This window comes from Anastrepha obliqua, chromosome 1 (genome assembly GCF_027943255.1).
Source record: "Anastrepha obliqua isolate idAnaObli1 chromosome 1, idAnaObli1_1.0, whole genome shotgun sequence".
Taxonomy (NCBI): Eukaryota; Metazoa; Arthropoda; class Insecta; order Diptera; family Tephritidae; genus Anastrepha; species Anastrepha obliqua.
The window spans coordinates 114,415,435-114,433,143 of NC_072892.1; the positions used below are offsets into that span (position 1 = coordinate 114,415,435).

The 17,709-nt window shown below is 36.3% G+C and overlaps 1 protein-coding gene across 4 annotated transcripts in view; it reads right to left on the reverse strand.

The window, feature by feature from the left end:
• Positions 1 to 17,709, reverse strand: part of LOC129235715 (glutathione S-transferase D7) — a 25,546-nt gene continuing 7,837 nt past the window's right edge. The window contains exons 1-5 of one of the 4 annotated variants that reach the window (XM_054869710.1): positions 4,183 to 4,581; positions 3,175 to 3,387; positions 2,962 to 3,103; positions 262 to 513; positions 1 to 185 (exon numbers count right to left, since the gene is read on the reverse strand). In XM_054869710.1, the coding sequence (XP_054725685.1) occupies positions 111 to 185; positions 262 to 513; positions 2,962 to 3,103; positions 3,175 to 3,387; positions 4,183 to 4,496 (996 nt within the window). In that variant the 5' untranslated portion in view covers positions 4,497 to 4,581 and the 3' untranslated portion in view covers positions 1 to 110. The other 3 variants (XM_054869713.1, XM_054869712.1, XM_054869711.1) reach the window with 3 other exon arrangements.

The following is a 17,709-nucleotide window of genomic DNA, read 5'->3' on the forward strand; positions in this document are numbered from 1 at the left end:
TTTGCTGTTTTACTACATTAGTGCTTTATTTCTCTACAAACTTCAATTTCAGTGCATTACGGTTAACAGAAAAATATTTAACAATATAAATTCTCAAAAATTTTAATCTTTTAAACAATTTTTTGGCTTCCTAACTTTGCACGAAACATATCGGCCAAAATAACTGCTTTGGTGGCATTTAATTCCTATATGGTGAATGAAATAAAGATCTCTTTAATTGGATATATGTACTTAATATGACCTCATATTCATAAATTTTACCTCATATTCGTAAGGTAGCAAGTAGTCCTTGCACCGTTGCAACCACACCATAACATGATCGTATGCGCTTATATCGAATCCAAAAGCTTCGCATTGTGATACCGTTACCGACAAGGTGATATCGGCAATTGTAAAGTTATCCGTTGCTGAAAATTCGTGATCCCTCAACATTTCATTGAACCAATTGAATGCCTCACATAATTTTGCTTTCTTGCTCGCGTTCAATGGTGAACCATGGAAAATAGTGGGAAACTGTATGAGTAAAACAAAAAGGAGTTGTATGTAGTGCCATAGAGGTTTTACAGAAAAAAAACACGAAGAGCTATTTAAAGAAAAATGTTATAGTTTATTAAAATGTTTCTTGATACACAATATTTTCTGTTCTTCCATCTAGTAAGTCTCATAGGCCCACTACTTGTAACATATGTACATACATTCATACATAGGCTCGAAGTTGGATCAAAGTGTTGGCGGAGGAGTATGCTGCGTTCAGCTAATGGCTGCTCACTTGAGTAATAACTTTCAATGAAGTAAATATCTACACCCTCCATGTGGCGATTGGAGGCGCTGAAGGGAGCTTATACGGTTTGCAAAGCCTCAGCTTTCGAATTCTTTTGGGTGCTCTTATACGGCATTGCCTTTATAAAGATATGCAAGCTGTGAGACTCGGCAATACACCTTTTCAAGTGTACTTCAGAAACTTTAAGTGTGTTTTATGTTCTTTCAGATTAGTCAATTGTACTTCAGAAACTATCAAATGTATTTCAGTAAGTTGTGCTCAAGAAATTGTAAAGTATATTCAGAATGCGAAAATTATTTCTCTTCTTCTTAACTGACGCGATAACCGTTTACGCGATTTTGGCCGAATTTAACAAAGCGCGCCAGTCGTTTCTTTCTCGGCCAAACCGGCGCCAGTTGGGCACACCGAGTGAAGCCAAATTCTTCTCTACCTGTTCTTTCCAACACAGAGGAGGCCTTCCTCTTCCTCTGCTACTGCCAGCTGGTACCAAATCGAATACTTTCATAGCCGGAGTGTTTGTATCCATTCGAACGACACGACCCAGCCAACATAGCCCTTGGATCTTTATTCGCTGCGTTATGTTTATATTGTCGTAAAGCTCATACAGCTCATCGTTCCATCGCCTGCGATAATCGCCGTTGCCAACGAGCAAAAGTCCAAAAATCTTGCGCAGAATCTTTCTTTCAAACACTCCAAGCGTCGCTTCATCGGATGTTGTCATCGTCTAAGCTTCTGCGCCATACGTTAGAACGGGCATGATGAGAGTCTTGTAGAGTGCTAGTTTTGTTCATTGAGAGAGGACTTTACTACTCAGTTGCCTACTTAGTCAAAAGTAGCACTTGTTGGCAAGAGAGATTATACGTTGGATTTCCAGGCTGACATTGTTATAGGTGTTAATGCTGGTTCCTAAATAAACGAAGTCTGTTACAACCTCGAAATTATATAATAACTGTCAAAAGTGACGTGACGATATGCGAGTGCGACGACAGAAGGTACTTCGTGTTGTCCTCGTTCACCACCAGACCCATTCGCTTTGCCTCTTTATCCAGTTTGGAGAAGACAGAACTAAGTGCGGTTGTTAAGGAGGATGATGTCAATATCATCGGCATACTTCAACAATTGTACGCTCCTATAAAAAATTGTGTCTGAGCGACTAAGTTCTGCCGCTCGCACGATGCTCTCCAACATCAGGTTAAAGAAGTCACACGACAGCGAGTCACCCTGTCTGAAACCTCGTTTGGTATCAAACGGCTTGGAGAGGTCCTTCCCAATACTGACGGCGCTGCTGGTGTTGAGCAACGTCATCTTGCAAAGCCGTGTTAGTTGTGCGGGGATACCAAATTCAGACATCGCGGCATTTAGGTAACTCCTTTTTGTACTGTCGTATGCAGCTTTGGAGTCGACGATAAGATGGTGTTTTTCCAAGATTTGGCGTATTGTAAATATCTGGTCGATTGTGGACTTTCGACGTCTAAAGCCACACCAATCAGTTGGTTAATGGTGGGCTTCAGCCTTTCATACAATACGCTCGCTAGAACCTTCTAGGCGATATTTAGAAGACTAATCCCGCGATAATTGGCACAGATTGCAGGATCACCCTTCTTGTGGATTGGGCGAAGCACACTTAAATTCCAAGCGGCAGGCATGCTTTCATCCGATCATATTTTGCCTAGAAGCTGATGCATGCACCTTAAGCTCCTCGCCGCCATGTTTAAATAGGTCAACCGCCAGTCTGTTGGCCCCCGCGGCTTTGTTGTTCTTTAGCCGCGTTATCGCTAGTCTTGCCTCGGCATGGTCGGGTAGCGGAACGACAGTTCCATCGTCAACAATAGGGGTATCAGAATCTTCACATTCTCTATGACATGCGCAGCTGTCACTATTTAATAGATTCGAGAAGTGCTCCATACTTTAAATATGCTCTGGATGACAGTCACCAGATCGCCGTCTTTGTTCTTACAGGAAAACGCCCCGGTCTAGAAAGCTTCTGTAAGTCGCCGAGCTTTCTGGTAGAATTTTCCGGCGTTATTCTAATTGGCCAGCATCTCAAATTCCTCGCACTCACGTATTTCGGCCTCTCGTTTCTTCTTTCGGATAATACGCTCTCTTCCTTTCTTAGCTCTCGGTAGCGATCCCACGATCTAAAGTATGTATGTATGAACATAGGCAAATCTTTTACTCACAAAATAATCAAACGTGCGCGCATACAGGGTGCTCAAATCAAATTGAAGGCGTTGATCGACCATTGCGCGTGTACGCACATCTTTCGGGTACAGAGAATCGTCTTTGCCATAAGCAGCGGCCAGATATTGTAAAATAGCACGACTGAAAACGAGATTTACAAAAATTTTAATCATTCGTCAAAAATGTCTACATACATAAATAATTTTCCTTACCTTTCCCACAGCACAAGGCCTTCGTCATTAAGCGTTGGTATACAATGTTGGGGATTTATCCTCGTAAAATCTGGACTCAATTGCTCGCCCTCCAATACATTCACTGTCTTTAAGTCGAAATCGATGCCTAATATTTTACCTAACAACAATATACTGCGACACGGGGGACTAGGCGGTAGGTAGTATAGAGTTGGAACCATTTTTGAGCCACCTCTGCTTAGAATGCAATAAACAAATTCTTTAACAATATGCGCGGTCTCATCGAACATTTTTGGTTATATGGTAGGTGTACTCCTACTCGTACTACGACTATTGAAATAAAATGTCTACACTCTTAACGGAAAATAAAATTTCTCCATGCCACTATTTAAATACTGCATAAATATGTATACAGCTGTTGCTTTTTCGAGAAATTGAATTTCAAATGTCCTGTTTGAATTGCAATCACTACAAGGCCAATGGGAGTTTGAACACTTTAAACAACAACAATCACTTTACGACCAGCAATAATTACCAAAGAAATCGATTTGAATGGAATTCATAATTAAATAAAATTTCCAACACTTAAACGGTATTTCTTTCGAAAACGAGTAGTAATACATTGAAATATTTACATATGCACATATGCACATATGCACATGTGCACGTACATAGCTGATATACATATATGTATGTATGTATCTACCCACAATATGTATCAATATGTATTCATAAGCAGTAGGAGCAAAAAGGCGTTTGAAAATGGTAATGTAAGCACAACAAATGGAAAGTGAATTATTTAGTTAGTTATTGCACTAGAACTACATACATGACACTGCCCTTATATTGTTCCTAAAACTATGCAACGCATTTCACAGTGCGGTCCCAATACATTAGTCCATCGATTTTGACATTATTTTCCCCGATGCCATTAACCTCTGCCATTTATTCACAGACTTACTTATGAATGAATAGGTTTAAGCTTTCGAATTTTGCCGAACTCTTTAATGAATTTATTGCCTTACTCACTTGAGTTGATGCACAATCTTGTGCGGCACAACAGCAACTGTATCGATGCAATTACCCAGCGTGAATTGTTCAATGGCGTCGGTGTATCCAGGCGTCTTTGTCGTATGTGATTGGCTTTTGTGATTGATAACTGTTAACGCTTCTTTGGCTCTGCCCACTTTACATTTTAATTTGAATTGGGTTTTGTGTGACGCAGTTAGTAAATAACTTTGTGAAACCTTGCGCGTTAAAAGTTTCTTGGACACAAAATGACATAATTGCCGCCTTCTGTATTTTTTCTCAATCGTAATAACAACTGTTGGAGATGGTTCCATGGTAGGACGTGTGGCAGGTCGGTCATAACAATTTGTTAGGCTGTCTCCGTTTCGCTTTGGACAAGCGTTGCTTGGCGACAATGTGAATTGCCTACTTGGCTGCCAGGCTTGCACGTTTATTCATTATTGACGTAAAGTGAATCGAATTTATTTATATGGGTACATATTTAAATAGAAAATGCATTTGTGATTATCGCTCATATCGATTTTTGAGCGTTTTGAAGGCCACGCATGCAAACTACTTGCACCCGAAATCAATCACACACAGCCAGTTTGAGTTTCGTAAAATGTATTGCACAAGGGCTTACTGACAAGTTTTGACAACTTCTTTCTTTCCTAATAAGTTTAATAACTTGTTTATGAAACGATAGTTCAATCTAATGTAAAAATATAAATACAAAAAAAAAAACATATACATACAAAGTTGATACTTTGTGCACATTTGAAAAGCAAAATCAAGAAATACTCATCAAAACTTGGAATTATGTAATTAGAATTTTTAGAAAATATTCGAATCTGCAGAGTTATAGCCCATTAAAGAGCAAGTGAAGTGGTTCGAAAATCGTTGATTTGTAGAAATTATTGAGTGGCCTCGGTAGTCTAGCGTAAGTGCACTAGTCTGCCATCCCAGTGGTTGTGGGTTCGAATCCCACGTAAAGCACGATCCTCGCACTTTTCCAAATTTACCTACTTTCCCTCTTTCTAAAAACAAACAGAAATAAATAAAAAACATCTCATTCCTCAAACCCAAAACCTTATCCATTGCATCCTTACTCCGGCACAATAGTCAACGCATTATTTGCATTATGACTGCTAAAACAAGCACAAACAAACAGTTATACATTGCATCAGTGGCGCTAGCAAGAGGAAGCGGGCAACCGCGGTAATAGCGCAGACACACCAAATTTAGCGAAGTCCTCAAAAATCTGTGCGATCCTTCTGCAGATAAATGTGAAACACAGATGTCGCTCCAAGCAGTAAAGAAGGCGTTGTTCCTAAGCAACGTCAGCTGGGCATTTCCACCACTTTGGACTGGTAACAGCAGGCTAATCACTTACCCTGTCAGAAATCAAATAGATTAACGAAACCAACGCAAGACAAGTCTCTTCGAAGCCCTATACTCCCGAGAGGAGAGAACAAGAAACAAAATAAAAAAATGTAAGAGCATCTCAGCGAAAAAATTGCCAAAACTCGAATCCTGAACCACATGAAACTTGCAATTTATTATATTAAAATTAAATGGGCTACTAGGAAGTTTGAAATTCTGATGAAAGGTTGCTGTATTTTCACAAATTTTGTACAAATTTTGGAACTTTGCGTTATATGATTATTGCAGAGATTAACTATACGTATTTTCATAAAATAAGTAATAAAGTTAAAAAAACACACACATGAACTTGTCAATAAGTTCCTGTGCTATAGTTATGAAACGCACTGTACAGTAAATACATTTGTTGGCATACAATTTGTCTAAATAAACTGTACTATATATTGCTTTTCCTACTTGAAACTTTTTCTCAAATAAAGGAAATATGGAAATAAAAAAGAAAAGTAAATCCATTTATAGCCTAGACAGACGGCGGCGTTAATCGGGATTATATGCGCAGTTAATTCTGATTAGAATGGTAGTGTGAAATGTGGTTATTACGCGGATTAGTGAACAGCTGATTTATTTATCCGACAGTTTTCTCAGTAAAAGATGGACCGCAGGCAACAAATATGGATATTAGTTGCCCTGATACTAAGAAATAATCATTTAGGAAAAAAATCTTAACTTGCAATTTCTCAAACTGCTCCGAAATATAAAACAATTAATGTAATTTCGAACGTCTTCTTGCTCTTCTCTTCCAAAGTTTCATTTTTTTCATTCACAATAGATATTAACTGTCATTTTTCGGCAATGTTACCAACGATAATTTCCCTAATCCGGTTAAATGATGAGAATTAAGTGTAGTTGTCAATCCGCATTGTTGCACTCAATTCCCGAGATAATTCCAAATTAAGTTGTTAATCTCAATTAACGCCCTCTAGGCTATTAATTCAGCAACAAAGATATAATAAAAATAATAATAACACAGTGCAACACATAAAATGTGCACTCCATTTTGACTTCAGTTTCTGAAAGTACTTATCGAAACTAGCAAAATCTCATTTGGGTTTTTCTAGATTAGCTCGGATTCTAATTTTATTGCATCATGAATATTTCCTCTGAAACTTGATTTTGAGCAGTCTTTCTTTTAAAGAAAACGTAATTCTTCTCACATCTATATATCGTAAAATGATTGGAAGTTATTTTCTTGTCTTCAGCATAAATGTGCGTAAAAAATAAAAGAAATACTAGTGGATAATTATTTGAGAATCAAATTTTAAATGTCAAAAATAATAAAAAATTGTAGTTTACTCTATCAGTTCTTGGTAAAATATACACTTTATATAAGTCAATCGATTCGTTTCTATTCAAGGAATTTAATTTTTTGACTTACTAATTAAAATTTCTTTTAGAATAAATAAAGAATTTATAGAAAACTTATTTTTAAGACAAAAATTATTTTTGAGACAATTTGTTGATTTAGTATTTCTTAAAATTCCTGTTTTCGTTTCTAGATTTTTTTGAGGGCAATAACTCTGACAAAATTTCATTGAAATCGTTTTCTAAATATTTGGTTTAGTAAAAAGTGTCACACACAAACACACACACAAATTTGCTTAAAACTTCGTACACATCATTTTTAGATAAGAAGGATTTGATTCAAACTATTTTTGGAAAATCAAAAATTGACACCATCACAATGTTTTCTCTTTGAGGAGGCAAAGTGTCGAACAAGTTGTTTGCTGAAGCTGTATCTAATGCTTTAAAATTGAACAAATATCGAGAAATTAACAATTTTCGAACCTTTTGTCATTAATGTTTCCCGTGCTTTTGTTACCAAGCAGTTGAGTTCGTTATTATAAGTAGTTGCTACATAAAGTACAGTACGTGCAGTGTTCATCATGTACGAAGAGAGCTTTTCGGAACGGTTTGTTTACTGCTCTAGTGAAAGGAGAGAAAAAATTTGCAACTCATCGACTAAGATATTTTTTTCGTCTTTTTTTTTAACATCTTTTTTCTGTACTTAGTGCACTTGTATTAGTACTTAGTATTATTAAGAAATTCTATTGTGAAAATGGAAAATAACAAGTGCCCGAAAATAAATGAATTATGTTATGTGTGTGGTCATATAGTGCCTAAAATTGAAGGAAAAGAACGAAAAAATTTGTTTTCTCAAGAATTTAAGTTGGCCTGAATTGAATTTGATACAAGTGGTGAAGATTTTACGCCAAATACAGTATGTAATGTTTGCTATAGCAATCTTTTACATTGGTTACATGGACGAAGAGCAAAGTTGCAGTTTTCCAAGCCCGTAATCTGGGTAAAAGACTCAAACACATTAACACTGTTTAAATACACTAATTTTTGTTGATACAAATCATTTTTACAATATTTAAAAGAAAAAAGAAAATTTTGATTGCTTAGACTATTATATAGACATTAACTTCTCTTTACTTTTTCATTTTTAAGGCATTTGATGTAGTTTTTTTAACAGATTTTTTTGTAGTCTCTACCTACATTTATGTTGAAGAAAGGAAAATAAAATTGCAATCGGTTTAAGCGATATAGAAGTGATAAAAATTACATTTTCATTCAAGAAAGTGCTAAAAATAAAGTTTTAGATAAAATATATTCAAAACACTATAAAATTGGAATCCGAGCTAATACAAAAAAACCCAAGTGCAATTTTGTTAGTTGTGACAAGTACTCTCAGAAACTGAAGTCGAAACGGAGTGCACATTCGATGACTTCAAAAATGTTGTATAGTGTAATAGGTAATAATATAAAAACCAATAATTCTAATTCAATTCATAATTTGTGGTGCCTCGGGAACTTTCAAATTTCGCCGAAGCAAATTTTTGTTCCTTTTAGCTTATCGATTTCAACGAGGAAAGAAATGTGTAAACGAAAGTTGAAAACGATTTTGAAGCAGGTCATATGTAGACTTTCAACATTTCTTTCAACATCTTAAGCAATCCGTATAAAAATAGTAAGCATTTCAAAATATTTTTCCTACTCTCTGATTACTCAAACTACTTTAGTACCATGATTTAATTATAGGTAGATGCGACACCCAATACCTTCTCGCACTACTTATTGAAATTAAATTGCCATGGGTGATCAAACGTTTTGTTATTTCACATTTGTTATGAATAGCCGTCATTTTTGTTATTAAATGGAAAAGATGGAAAATGGAAATAATAAGATACAAGTCGTTGACCGCGCATATCCGCTAATTTTACTACAAACTTTTCAGAGCGTGGTTCCGAAAGTATCTAATTAAAGATTTAAAAGCCCTTTTTTTGGAAAAATTTGGACAAATTTTGATTTTTATGTAACAAAGACGATTGTTCCCATTCTTTTCTTAAAATACTAAGGATGACAGAAAAAAAGAACATGCAGATTAAAGTAAAAAAAGAGCGGGAGAAGAATGTACTAAAGGGTTTTTCAATAAGGGCGGGTAGATGTTGAAATGGAATGAAATGGCGTTTGCTGTGTGGCACGTAGCGCCGTTCTGCTGGAACTACATGTCGACACTATAAGTTTACACGATATTTCGAGTCAATCCATTGGCAAGAGAGCGGCTACCCAAAAACTATTGTGCCTGAAATATTGAATAAGGGTCTCAGACTTCGCTCCAAAGTAAAAAGAGTTCGGAGATGTGGCTACCATCAGACCATTATTCGGCTGCCAGCAATTTTGAAGGTGGCGTAACCGGGGTCATAGCAGCAGTTTATTTACAAAAAAAACTCAGGTAGTGTTGGTGATATACGAAAAGAATTTACACTGTATTGCTTCGTTGCCGTATGAAGTATTACTGATGGTGCTCACACTCACCAACGTATAGTAGCCCCTTTCCGTTGCCCGTAGGGTACACAAAATTGAGCAACACTTGTGCTCGTAGAAAACAACTGCTTTCCTTTGGTTACATATTCACACAATACATCGGTTTGTGTGTGTTTGTTTGGTTGCATCGACACAATATTTCCATTGATATTTTTGCATACACACTTTTACACACATCCGCGTTATCAGTTAAAATTTTTTATTGTTTAATAAACCAAAGCCAAAAACCAACAAATGCAAATAGTTCATTTATCTGTAATTCACATTATTCAACATTGTTTTTAAGTTATTTTAATAAAAATTAAAATTTATCTAATTCTTTTTTTATTTAGCTTTACTTTTGTTTAACATCTGGCAGCGTTGCCCGCGATTGCAGTTGTTGTTGGTGTTCGTCTGCTTTCAGCAGTCAAATCTCTCTCTCGCTACTGCAGTGTTGCCTAGCTTTGGATATAAAAACGCACAAAAATTCCCATTTAAAGAAAATAAAAAACCAAATTTTTATTGAATTACTTAAATACTTTGTATGCGTGAAAAATTATTTTTGAAATGTGCGCTTTTTTAAATAAAAGTTTTTTTTTGTTAAGCGAAACTCTTTTGTTAAGGGAACGACTTTTTTGCTATATTTGAGGTTATGTAACTAGATAAGGTACTCTTTTTGTAAAAAGGTCATTATGGTTTCTTTAGTATTTTCTGGTATTTTTTGCTTATTATTCCACTATGAATACACCTTTTAATGCCCTATGACCCCCTAAGGATTGATGACCGAAAGAAACGATTACACCTCTATGTTTTTAATTCGCATTCAGTAAGTTCAAACGCTTTTTAAAATGTGTAAAAGGTGTTCAATCTTAAGAAGAGTTGAGTGAAGAAGATTTAATATACTTGCATAACCTTAAAAGGAACAAAAAGGAAAATTAAATTGACACTCTCAAAATATGAAATTTTATAAGAATCAACAAATTTTCATTAGCACTAAAATCTTCTCAGAGTGACCTTTTTTAACCTTCTTTTGTTTAATAATACAGTTTTAACTTACAATTTCGGCAGCTTTGAATTAAAAAAAAGAAGAAAACACGAAACTTAAAAAATTTCGCATTTTGTTTATTGCGAAAAGCAAATGCACTGCTCAACTCGGTAAATGTGACGTCACGCACTCTCTGATGGGCGCAATCTCGTTTCGATCATTCTTGAAACCCAGCGACTATCTCAGCACTGAAAGAATTTATCGTTGCGAGGTTAACGGCATCCCGACATCACCTCTCTAGGGAGTGGCACGGAGTACGGAGGCCAGATTCCAAGAGTATATCCGATGTAACAGTCAAGATTTAGGGAAAATATTAAAAAAAAACGCACTTGTCTTTGTTGCCCCTTGTATGATATTACATAGTTATTGAAATAAACTTTTATATTAGTAATTATTTTTTAATTCGGCTTTTAATTCCTAATTCTGTCCCCAGATACGTTGTATATACCCTGAAATTTTAAATGTTTCAAAAGTAGAAATAAAAATAGTGTGGATGTAGCAAAGAATGAGCGCAGAGCAAATTTTGTTTATTTTGTTCAGTGTAAAAAAGCAATAGGGTGTTGAACACGAAGCCAATTTCAAATACATAAAAAAGAGGTTTTACAAATGGGATCACGTAGTCGGTAAGTATTATTCATTATTATTATTAGTAATGACATTTGTGCATGCAAAACGTGTGTTTTGTATTCTTTAATACTAAGAAAAATAAATGCCCGTAGAGAGAACAGAGCTATCCACATGAAAAGAAAAAATGAAGGAGGTCCTCATAAAAAATATCTGCCTTTCGGAGTCGACTTAACACTGTAGCTCCCTTCATTTGTGGAACAACATCAATACGCATGCCACAAATAGGAGGAGCAGCTCGACCAAACTCCTAAAAGGGGTGTAAGCGGCCATTATATACTTACATATATTATATTTATATGACACGCTCGCGAATTTACCTTATGTCGCAAAAATTATTTCTTTGTCGTTCATTGCCATTCATTTGTGGGATGAATTTTATAAATCCGGTTCTTTTTTGATAACCTCTTTACTTCAAAATCTGTTTTGCTTGGATTAAAAGAATTGGGGTATAAGGAACAATTCGGCATAAGGTTAAATTTAAGTACTTATAAATGGAACGTAAATATAATTTAACAGTCACCAAATGTATATACAAGGCAGTTTTTTCCGTCACATCAGCTTTATTTGGGAAAGAGCCAGTCGGCTAAGCTGTAAGATACTTTAGAGATGAACATGCCCGAGCTGATTTTAATATTCCTAATGCTTTAGCAATGTACAATAAGAATATTGCAGTATGGACCAAAACGTTAGGGCTTATCAACGGTTGGTTGATGTCTATAGCAAGCCCGGGCACGGACTAACACAACTACATTGCCAATCTCTTTTGTCGCACTTTTGGATGAATCCGAGCTTCACGGAGACTTAGACGTCCGAAATCGCAAAAATATGACCTACTTTGCCATTACATAATAAAAAAATTCCACCAGACCATCTATGGCAAATATATTACTGATAATGACATTCACATGAAAGGTGGCCCAGATGTTATTAACAGTGCTGCCAACTCATGAAAAAAATAACTAGAGCGAAATTTTAATCCCGCGAACTTTGACAAATAAATTCACCTTACTTTTTGCCCACAATAATATATACATATATTTTTTTTTTAAATCCAGCAGTCAAAATCTCCTTGGTGTAGCTACCTGTGTGGGCGGTGGCATTCTTTTGAAGGGCTATTTCTCACTCCAAGGCATCTGATTTCCATTTTAAAAACTCACCAGTGACAATTCTGCGTTTCCATAGTCGACTTCAAAAAGGTATGTCCCAATCACAGGTTATGAATAAACAACGCACTATCATCAACGCATACTTTTTGTAGATGAACGTGTCTAAAAGAGAGCAAGAGGACTGCCAGTTGTCCTGATTGTATAATATATATAATATGTGTGTATGTATATACCTATGTTCGCAGAGGCAGAAACGCCTCTCAATCCAAAATTCACGTTGGGTTAAAACCAATGACGAACATAAACATAACAATTTGAAGGCAGATATTATGGGTATTTTGGTACCGACTACAAACAAAGACTTTAAAAGTACTTCATGACGAAAAATACCTAAAGGAGTTCAACTCGAACGCCCAAGGAGTGACATCCAATTTTGTTTTCATCTTATCTTACCATCTTTCAATGTAGAACTCATTCGAATGTAAGTAAAATTATCTACTAAATCACGTTCAAAATTGTTTTTGTTTTTTCATCGCACTTAAACACTTAAAAGGAGCGAGCAAAATAAAAAAAATAAGAGAACACATTTTTTCCCCCTGTTACATTGCTATTGAAAGAACTAAAGTGCTACCTGCTACTGTTTCGACACTTATCGCCAGCCAGCTATCTAATCTTAAGAACAATATTGAGATTTAAAACGTTGTGTTAATTATTTTAAGAACTACCTGTATAGTTGTTTGTTTAAGTCAGCGAGGCAATCAAGTTAGCCTTAAAAATAAATTATTTATCATTTCAAGAAAGAATCCGCATACATGCCAACGTCGCTCTTTATATATTTGGTGCTTACAGATCGTTATGTACATAATGTAATTTTATTGAAAACTGTGTGTTGGTCATTACTTTATTATTATTAAATTACTTTTGTATTTCAGTTTTAAATAATTTCATTTACATAAAAATTTTTAAATTTTTTGCTTATTTATGAACATATTTCATACGGATTGTGCTTATTTTTAGTATATGTAGGTGTTTACGAGTGATATAAAGCTATTGGGCAACCGCACACTAAATACTAACCTCAATGGTGGTGTGGAAAATAAAAATTCCAGACCTTTGGTTCAAAAATACCCAATTCATGTTTCTACCGGTGTGGCAATATTGGAAAATGTTATAAAATATGCACATTTTTCAGCGCTCTCACGAGAAAAAGAGTTTCACATCTAGTTATCTATGATATTTACGCTTGTGTTTACCAAACGACCAAGAGTGCATTTTTCGATTTTTACAATGTCTGATTTGATTGATCAGAGAAGTGCCACCAAATTTTGTTTGCGGAAAGAAATTTCGGCTGCGGAAACGTTTAGCATGTTGCAGAAGGCATTTGGTGATTCGACCATGTCGCAGAAAAATGTTTATAAGTGGTACAAAGACTTCAAGGAGGGTCGAGAACGTGTTGATGACTTGGGGCGCTCCGGACGACCATCGACGTCAACAGATGACCAACACGTCAATAAAGTGAAGGAGTTAGTGCTCAAAAACCGTGGGTTGACTGTTAAAGACCTTACTGACATGATCGGAATATCAGAAGGATCTGTGAAAACCATTTTGAAAGACCATTTGGGCCTACGAAAAGTTAAATCTTGTTTGGTACCGAAAACTCTCAATTTCTTTAAAAAAAAGTCGTCGCGTTGATGTGTGTGAAACAATGCTTTTAGACTATCAGGACAAGCTCAAATGCATCATTATGGGAGATGAGTCTTGGATTTATGCTTACGACCCTGAAACAACCGACCAATCAAGCGAATATCGTGCTAAAGGCGAGGCCAGACCGAAAAGAGCACGTCAAAGTCGTTGAAAAATAAAGGTCATGATGACAGTTTTTTTCGATTTTCGTGATGTGGTGCACTATGAATTCCTTCCACCTGGCCAAACTGTTAATAAGGAATATTATTTGACCGTTATGCGTCGTTTACGTGAAGAAATTCGTTTAAAAAGACCAGAATTATGGGCCAACAAGTCTTGGTTTTTGCATCACGATAATGCACCGTCTCACACTGCACTCGTTCTTCGTGACCATTTCCACGCATATCGTTCCGCAACCACCGTATTCGCCTGATTTGGCTCCGTGTGACTTCTGGCTATTCCCAAAACTCAAGAGACCACTCCGGGGAACGCGTTTCGAGTCGATTGAGGAGATAAAAGCTGAATCGAAGAAGGTGCTGATGGCTATACCGGAAATGGACTATTTGGCATGTTTCGGGGATGGAAAAATCGTTGGCATAAGTGTATTTCATCGAGAGGGGATTATTTTGAAGGGGATGAAATTGATTTACAAGAATAAATAAAGATTTTTCATTTTACAACCAAATTCACCTTACTCTTTGCCCACAGGCCGATGGATCCATATATACGAGTTTCACAATTACGGGGTCTTGGTTCTTTGTAAAACCGTGAATTATACCAGTTTAATGAGGTATAAGGCCTCTTCTTTTCGCCAAGCATTTGCAAGTGGCGAATAGATGAAGCAACTGCCATAAATGAACGTATATTGGCTAAGCTGGAATAGATCTGCCTTAAATTAAATGTGTTTGTAAGGCCATGAGTTATACCAGTTTAATGAGGAATAACCATACTCACTTAGTTTAGCGGAAGTGCACTAGTCTGCCATCCCAGAGGTTGTGGGTTCGAATCCCACGTAAAGCACGGTCCTCGCACTTTTCCAAATTTACCTACTTTCCCTCTTTCTAAAAACAAACAACTAAAATATCAACCCCAAAAACTTATCCTTCCCATCCATATTCCGCATAATGGTCAGCGCATTATTTGCATTGTGGCTGTTAAAACAAACAAAATCACACAGTTACACAATGCATCAGAGGCGCCAGCAAGAGGAAGCGGGCAACCGCGATAATAGCGCACACACACCAAATTTAGCGAAGTCCTCAACCATCTATGCGATCCTTCTGCCTGAAAAATGTGAAACATAGATGGCGCTCCAAGCAGTGAAAAGGCGTTGTTCCTAAGCAATGACAGGTGGGCATTCCCACTATTTAGGACACCTACCCTGTCAGAAATCAAAATAGATTAACGCAACCAACGCAAGACTGAGCCTTGCCGAGGCCCTATGCTCCCGAGAGGAGTGAATAAGGAAAAAAAAAAAAACCATACCCGCTAGCAGCGAATCTTGCTCGATAGCATTGTTGCTGCTTTAGCATGCAAATTTTTCGTCAATTTAATCGAGCATAGAGATGGCGAGCAGAGAAGTGGCGTATAGAAAAGACCTATTATGTCATTCAGCTTTAAGTAATTACCATGTATACATTCCATTAAAAACTCGGGGAGTTATAGAGTTACACAATAATATATTACATTACAAGATTTGTTTAGAGAAATAGGTTTTTTGGGTACTAAATGCTAAGAAAAGTTGAAAAATGTAAAAAAATTCTCCCAGGGATATCTTAAGAAACATTTCCTTCAACGAATGCCTTTCTTCAATGCCTTCTTTTTTACGTTCAGGTGATTGTGCAGCACGAGGGTCGTTTGAAAAACCCGTGCAAAGTCTGAGAGATAGCGCTATTGGCGCATATCGAGGTTATGTTTGGTTTTTAGCATCTCTTGGAAGAGCACACACCAAGTTTAAACCAGATCGGTATGTTTCTTTGTGTTTGGCATTCGTTTGAATCGAGGAAGGCGAGTGATATTGCTTTTCCATCACAATAGCGCACCAGCTAACGCTGAGGCGCAAAATTATATGATTGCAAAATTAATAGAAATAGGGTTCCAACTCAATTCACATCCCTCCTATTCTTCGGGCTTCGCTCCATCGGATCTCTAGGACTACTATTTGTTCCCTAATGAGTGAGATTGTTGAAGAAATTACTGGCGGGAAAAGATTTTATTCAAACGAGCAAGTGATTGCAGAAATGAGTGACTATTTTCCAGACAAAATGCTATTAATCGGAGGGGATCAACAAACTTGAGCAGCGTTGGACGTAGTGTATAAGCCTAAAAGGAGGCTATATCGAAGATAAAAAAGGTTTACCCCAAACATTTAAGTAGTTTTTATTTTTGGACGGACTTTTCAAAAACACCCTCGTATACCGCACAACAATCTTTTTCGAGGTGCCTCCGGTGATTCACTTCCGCTCGTTCAATTTGCAATAAAAATTAAGGCAAACGTTATTCAAATGTTGCATTATTATGGAAATTGGCTAAATTAATCTATATCGACAAAAACATTCTTAACAACATACCTTTTTACATTTTTGCTTATTGAGGCATGGTAAATTGAAAACTTTGAAGCAGTTTTTATCGATTTTTTTTTTATTTGTTTTTGTGACACTCTTTCAGCAAATTAGCGATTTGATGTTTTATGCCCGTAGTGAATTTCGAACCATATCGCAACTGAATAGTAAAGTATGCATACGAACACATTCAGTTACGATGGCAAACAATTATATCCATACTTATAAAATAACGCCTCGACACTAAATTATTGACGACTTTCAATGGTCAATTTCACTGAAATTACCCATCGAGACAGCAAATTCAATGAAGTTGGCAGTTCATATTACGAAATATGTTAAGTCAAATATTGCCAACATCTGTGAAGCAATGAGCTGCCATTTTGCATGATTGACACCCATTTGGTATTATTTGTAACGCTCAGATTGGCAGTTTCTTCGATAATCTTAATTTTCCAGACGGTGCATTTCCCTACTTCGCTCACCTAGAATCTCTGTAACCTCCTGTCCTCTTCATGGTATAAATCAAACCATGCTTTCAAACAATCAAGAGCGCCGGCGCAACGTGCAGCTTACTTGACGACATTTTCAAAATAACGATAACATAACATGGCAATGCCCACACTTAAAATATTGTCATCGCATTCAATCAAAACTGGCAGTAGTTATAAAATGAATGATTGAGTGTCGAGTTGTTGAGTAAGAGAAAAAAGAAATAGAGACCAATTAATATCGGTGAAAACGCCTAGTTTTATTCCTTCTAATGACAACCGGTGCAATGTTAATGAAACATCCTGTATTTATCACGACAAGAGCGTTCGCAAACAGTTCTTACATATGAAGCTTCTACACAGAAGAGGCATCCTTTCCTCTGAACTTTCAGCGATATATGTATGCATGTAACTAAGTACATATGTATGTCTCTATCGAGTGCTCTTAAGCACTATGTAGAAAATATTCTATCATTGTTCGTTCCTATGTGTGCAAATCAGTGGTGCGCACACGCATCCAAACACATTTTGTGCATGTGTTAAAAGGTTAAAAGCTTTTCGCTACACCCAAAAAAATTTTTGAAACACTATTTGTGCTTGTAAAGCAAACAGAATAAAATATTGTATAAGATTTGCCTTTGCATTATTATAAAAACTAGGATCGTCCATGCGTCGAAATTTCGACGTTATTCGACGTTATATAAACAAGGAGAACAAAATTTAGTCATACCTTTTTTTAGTATGATATTTATAGTCATTGAAACATATATAAATGGATAGCTTAT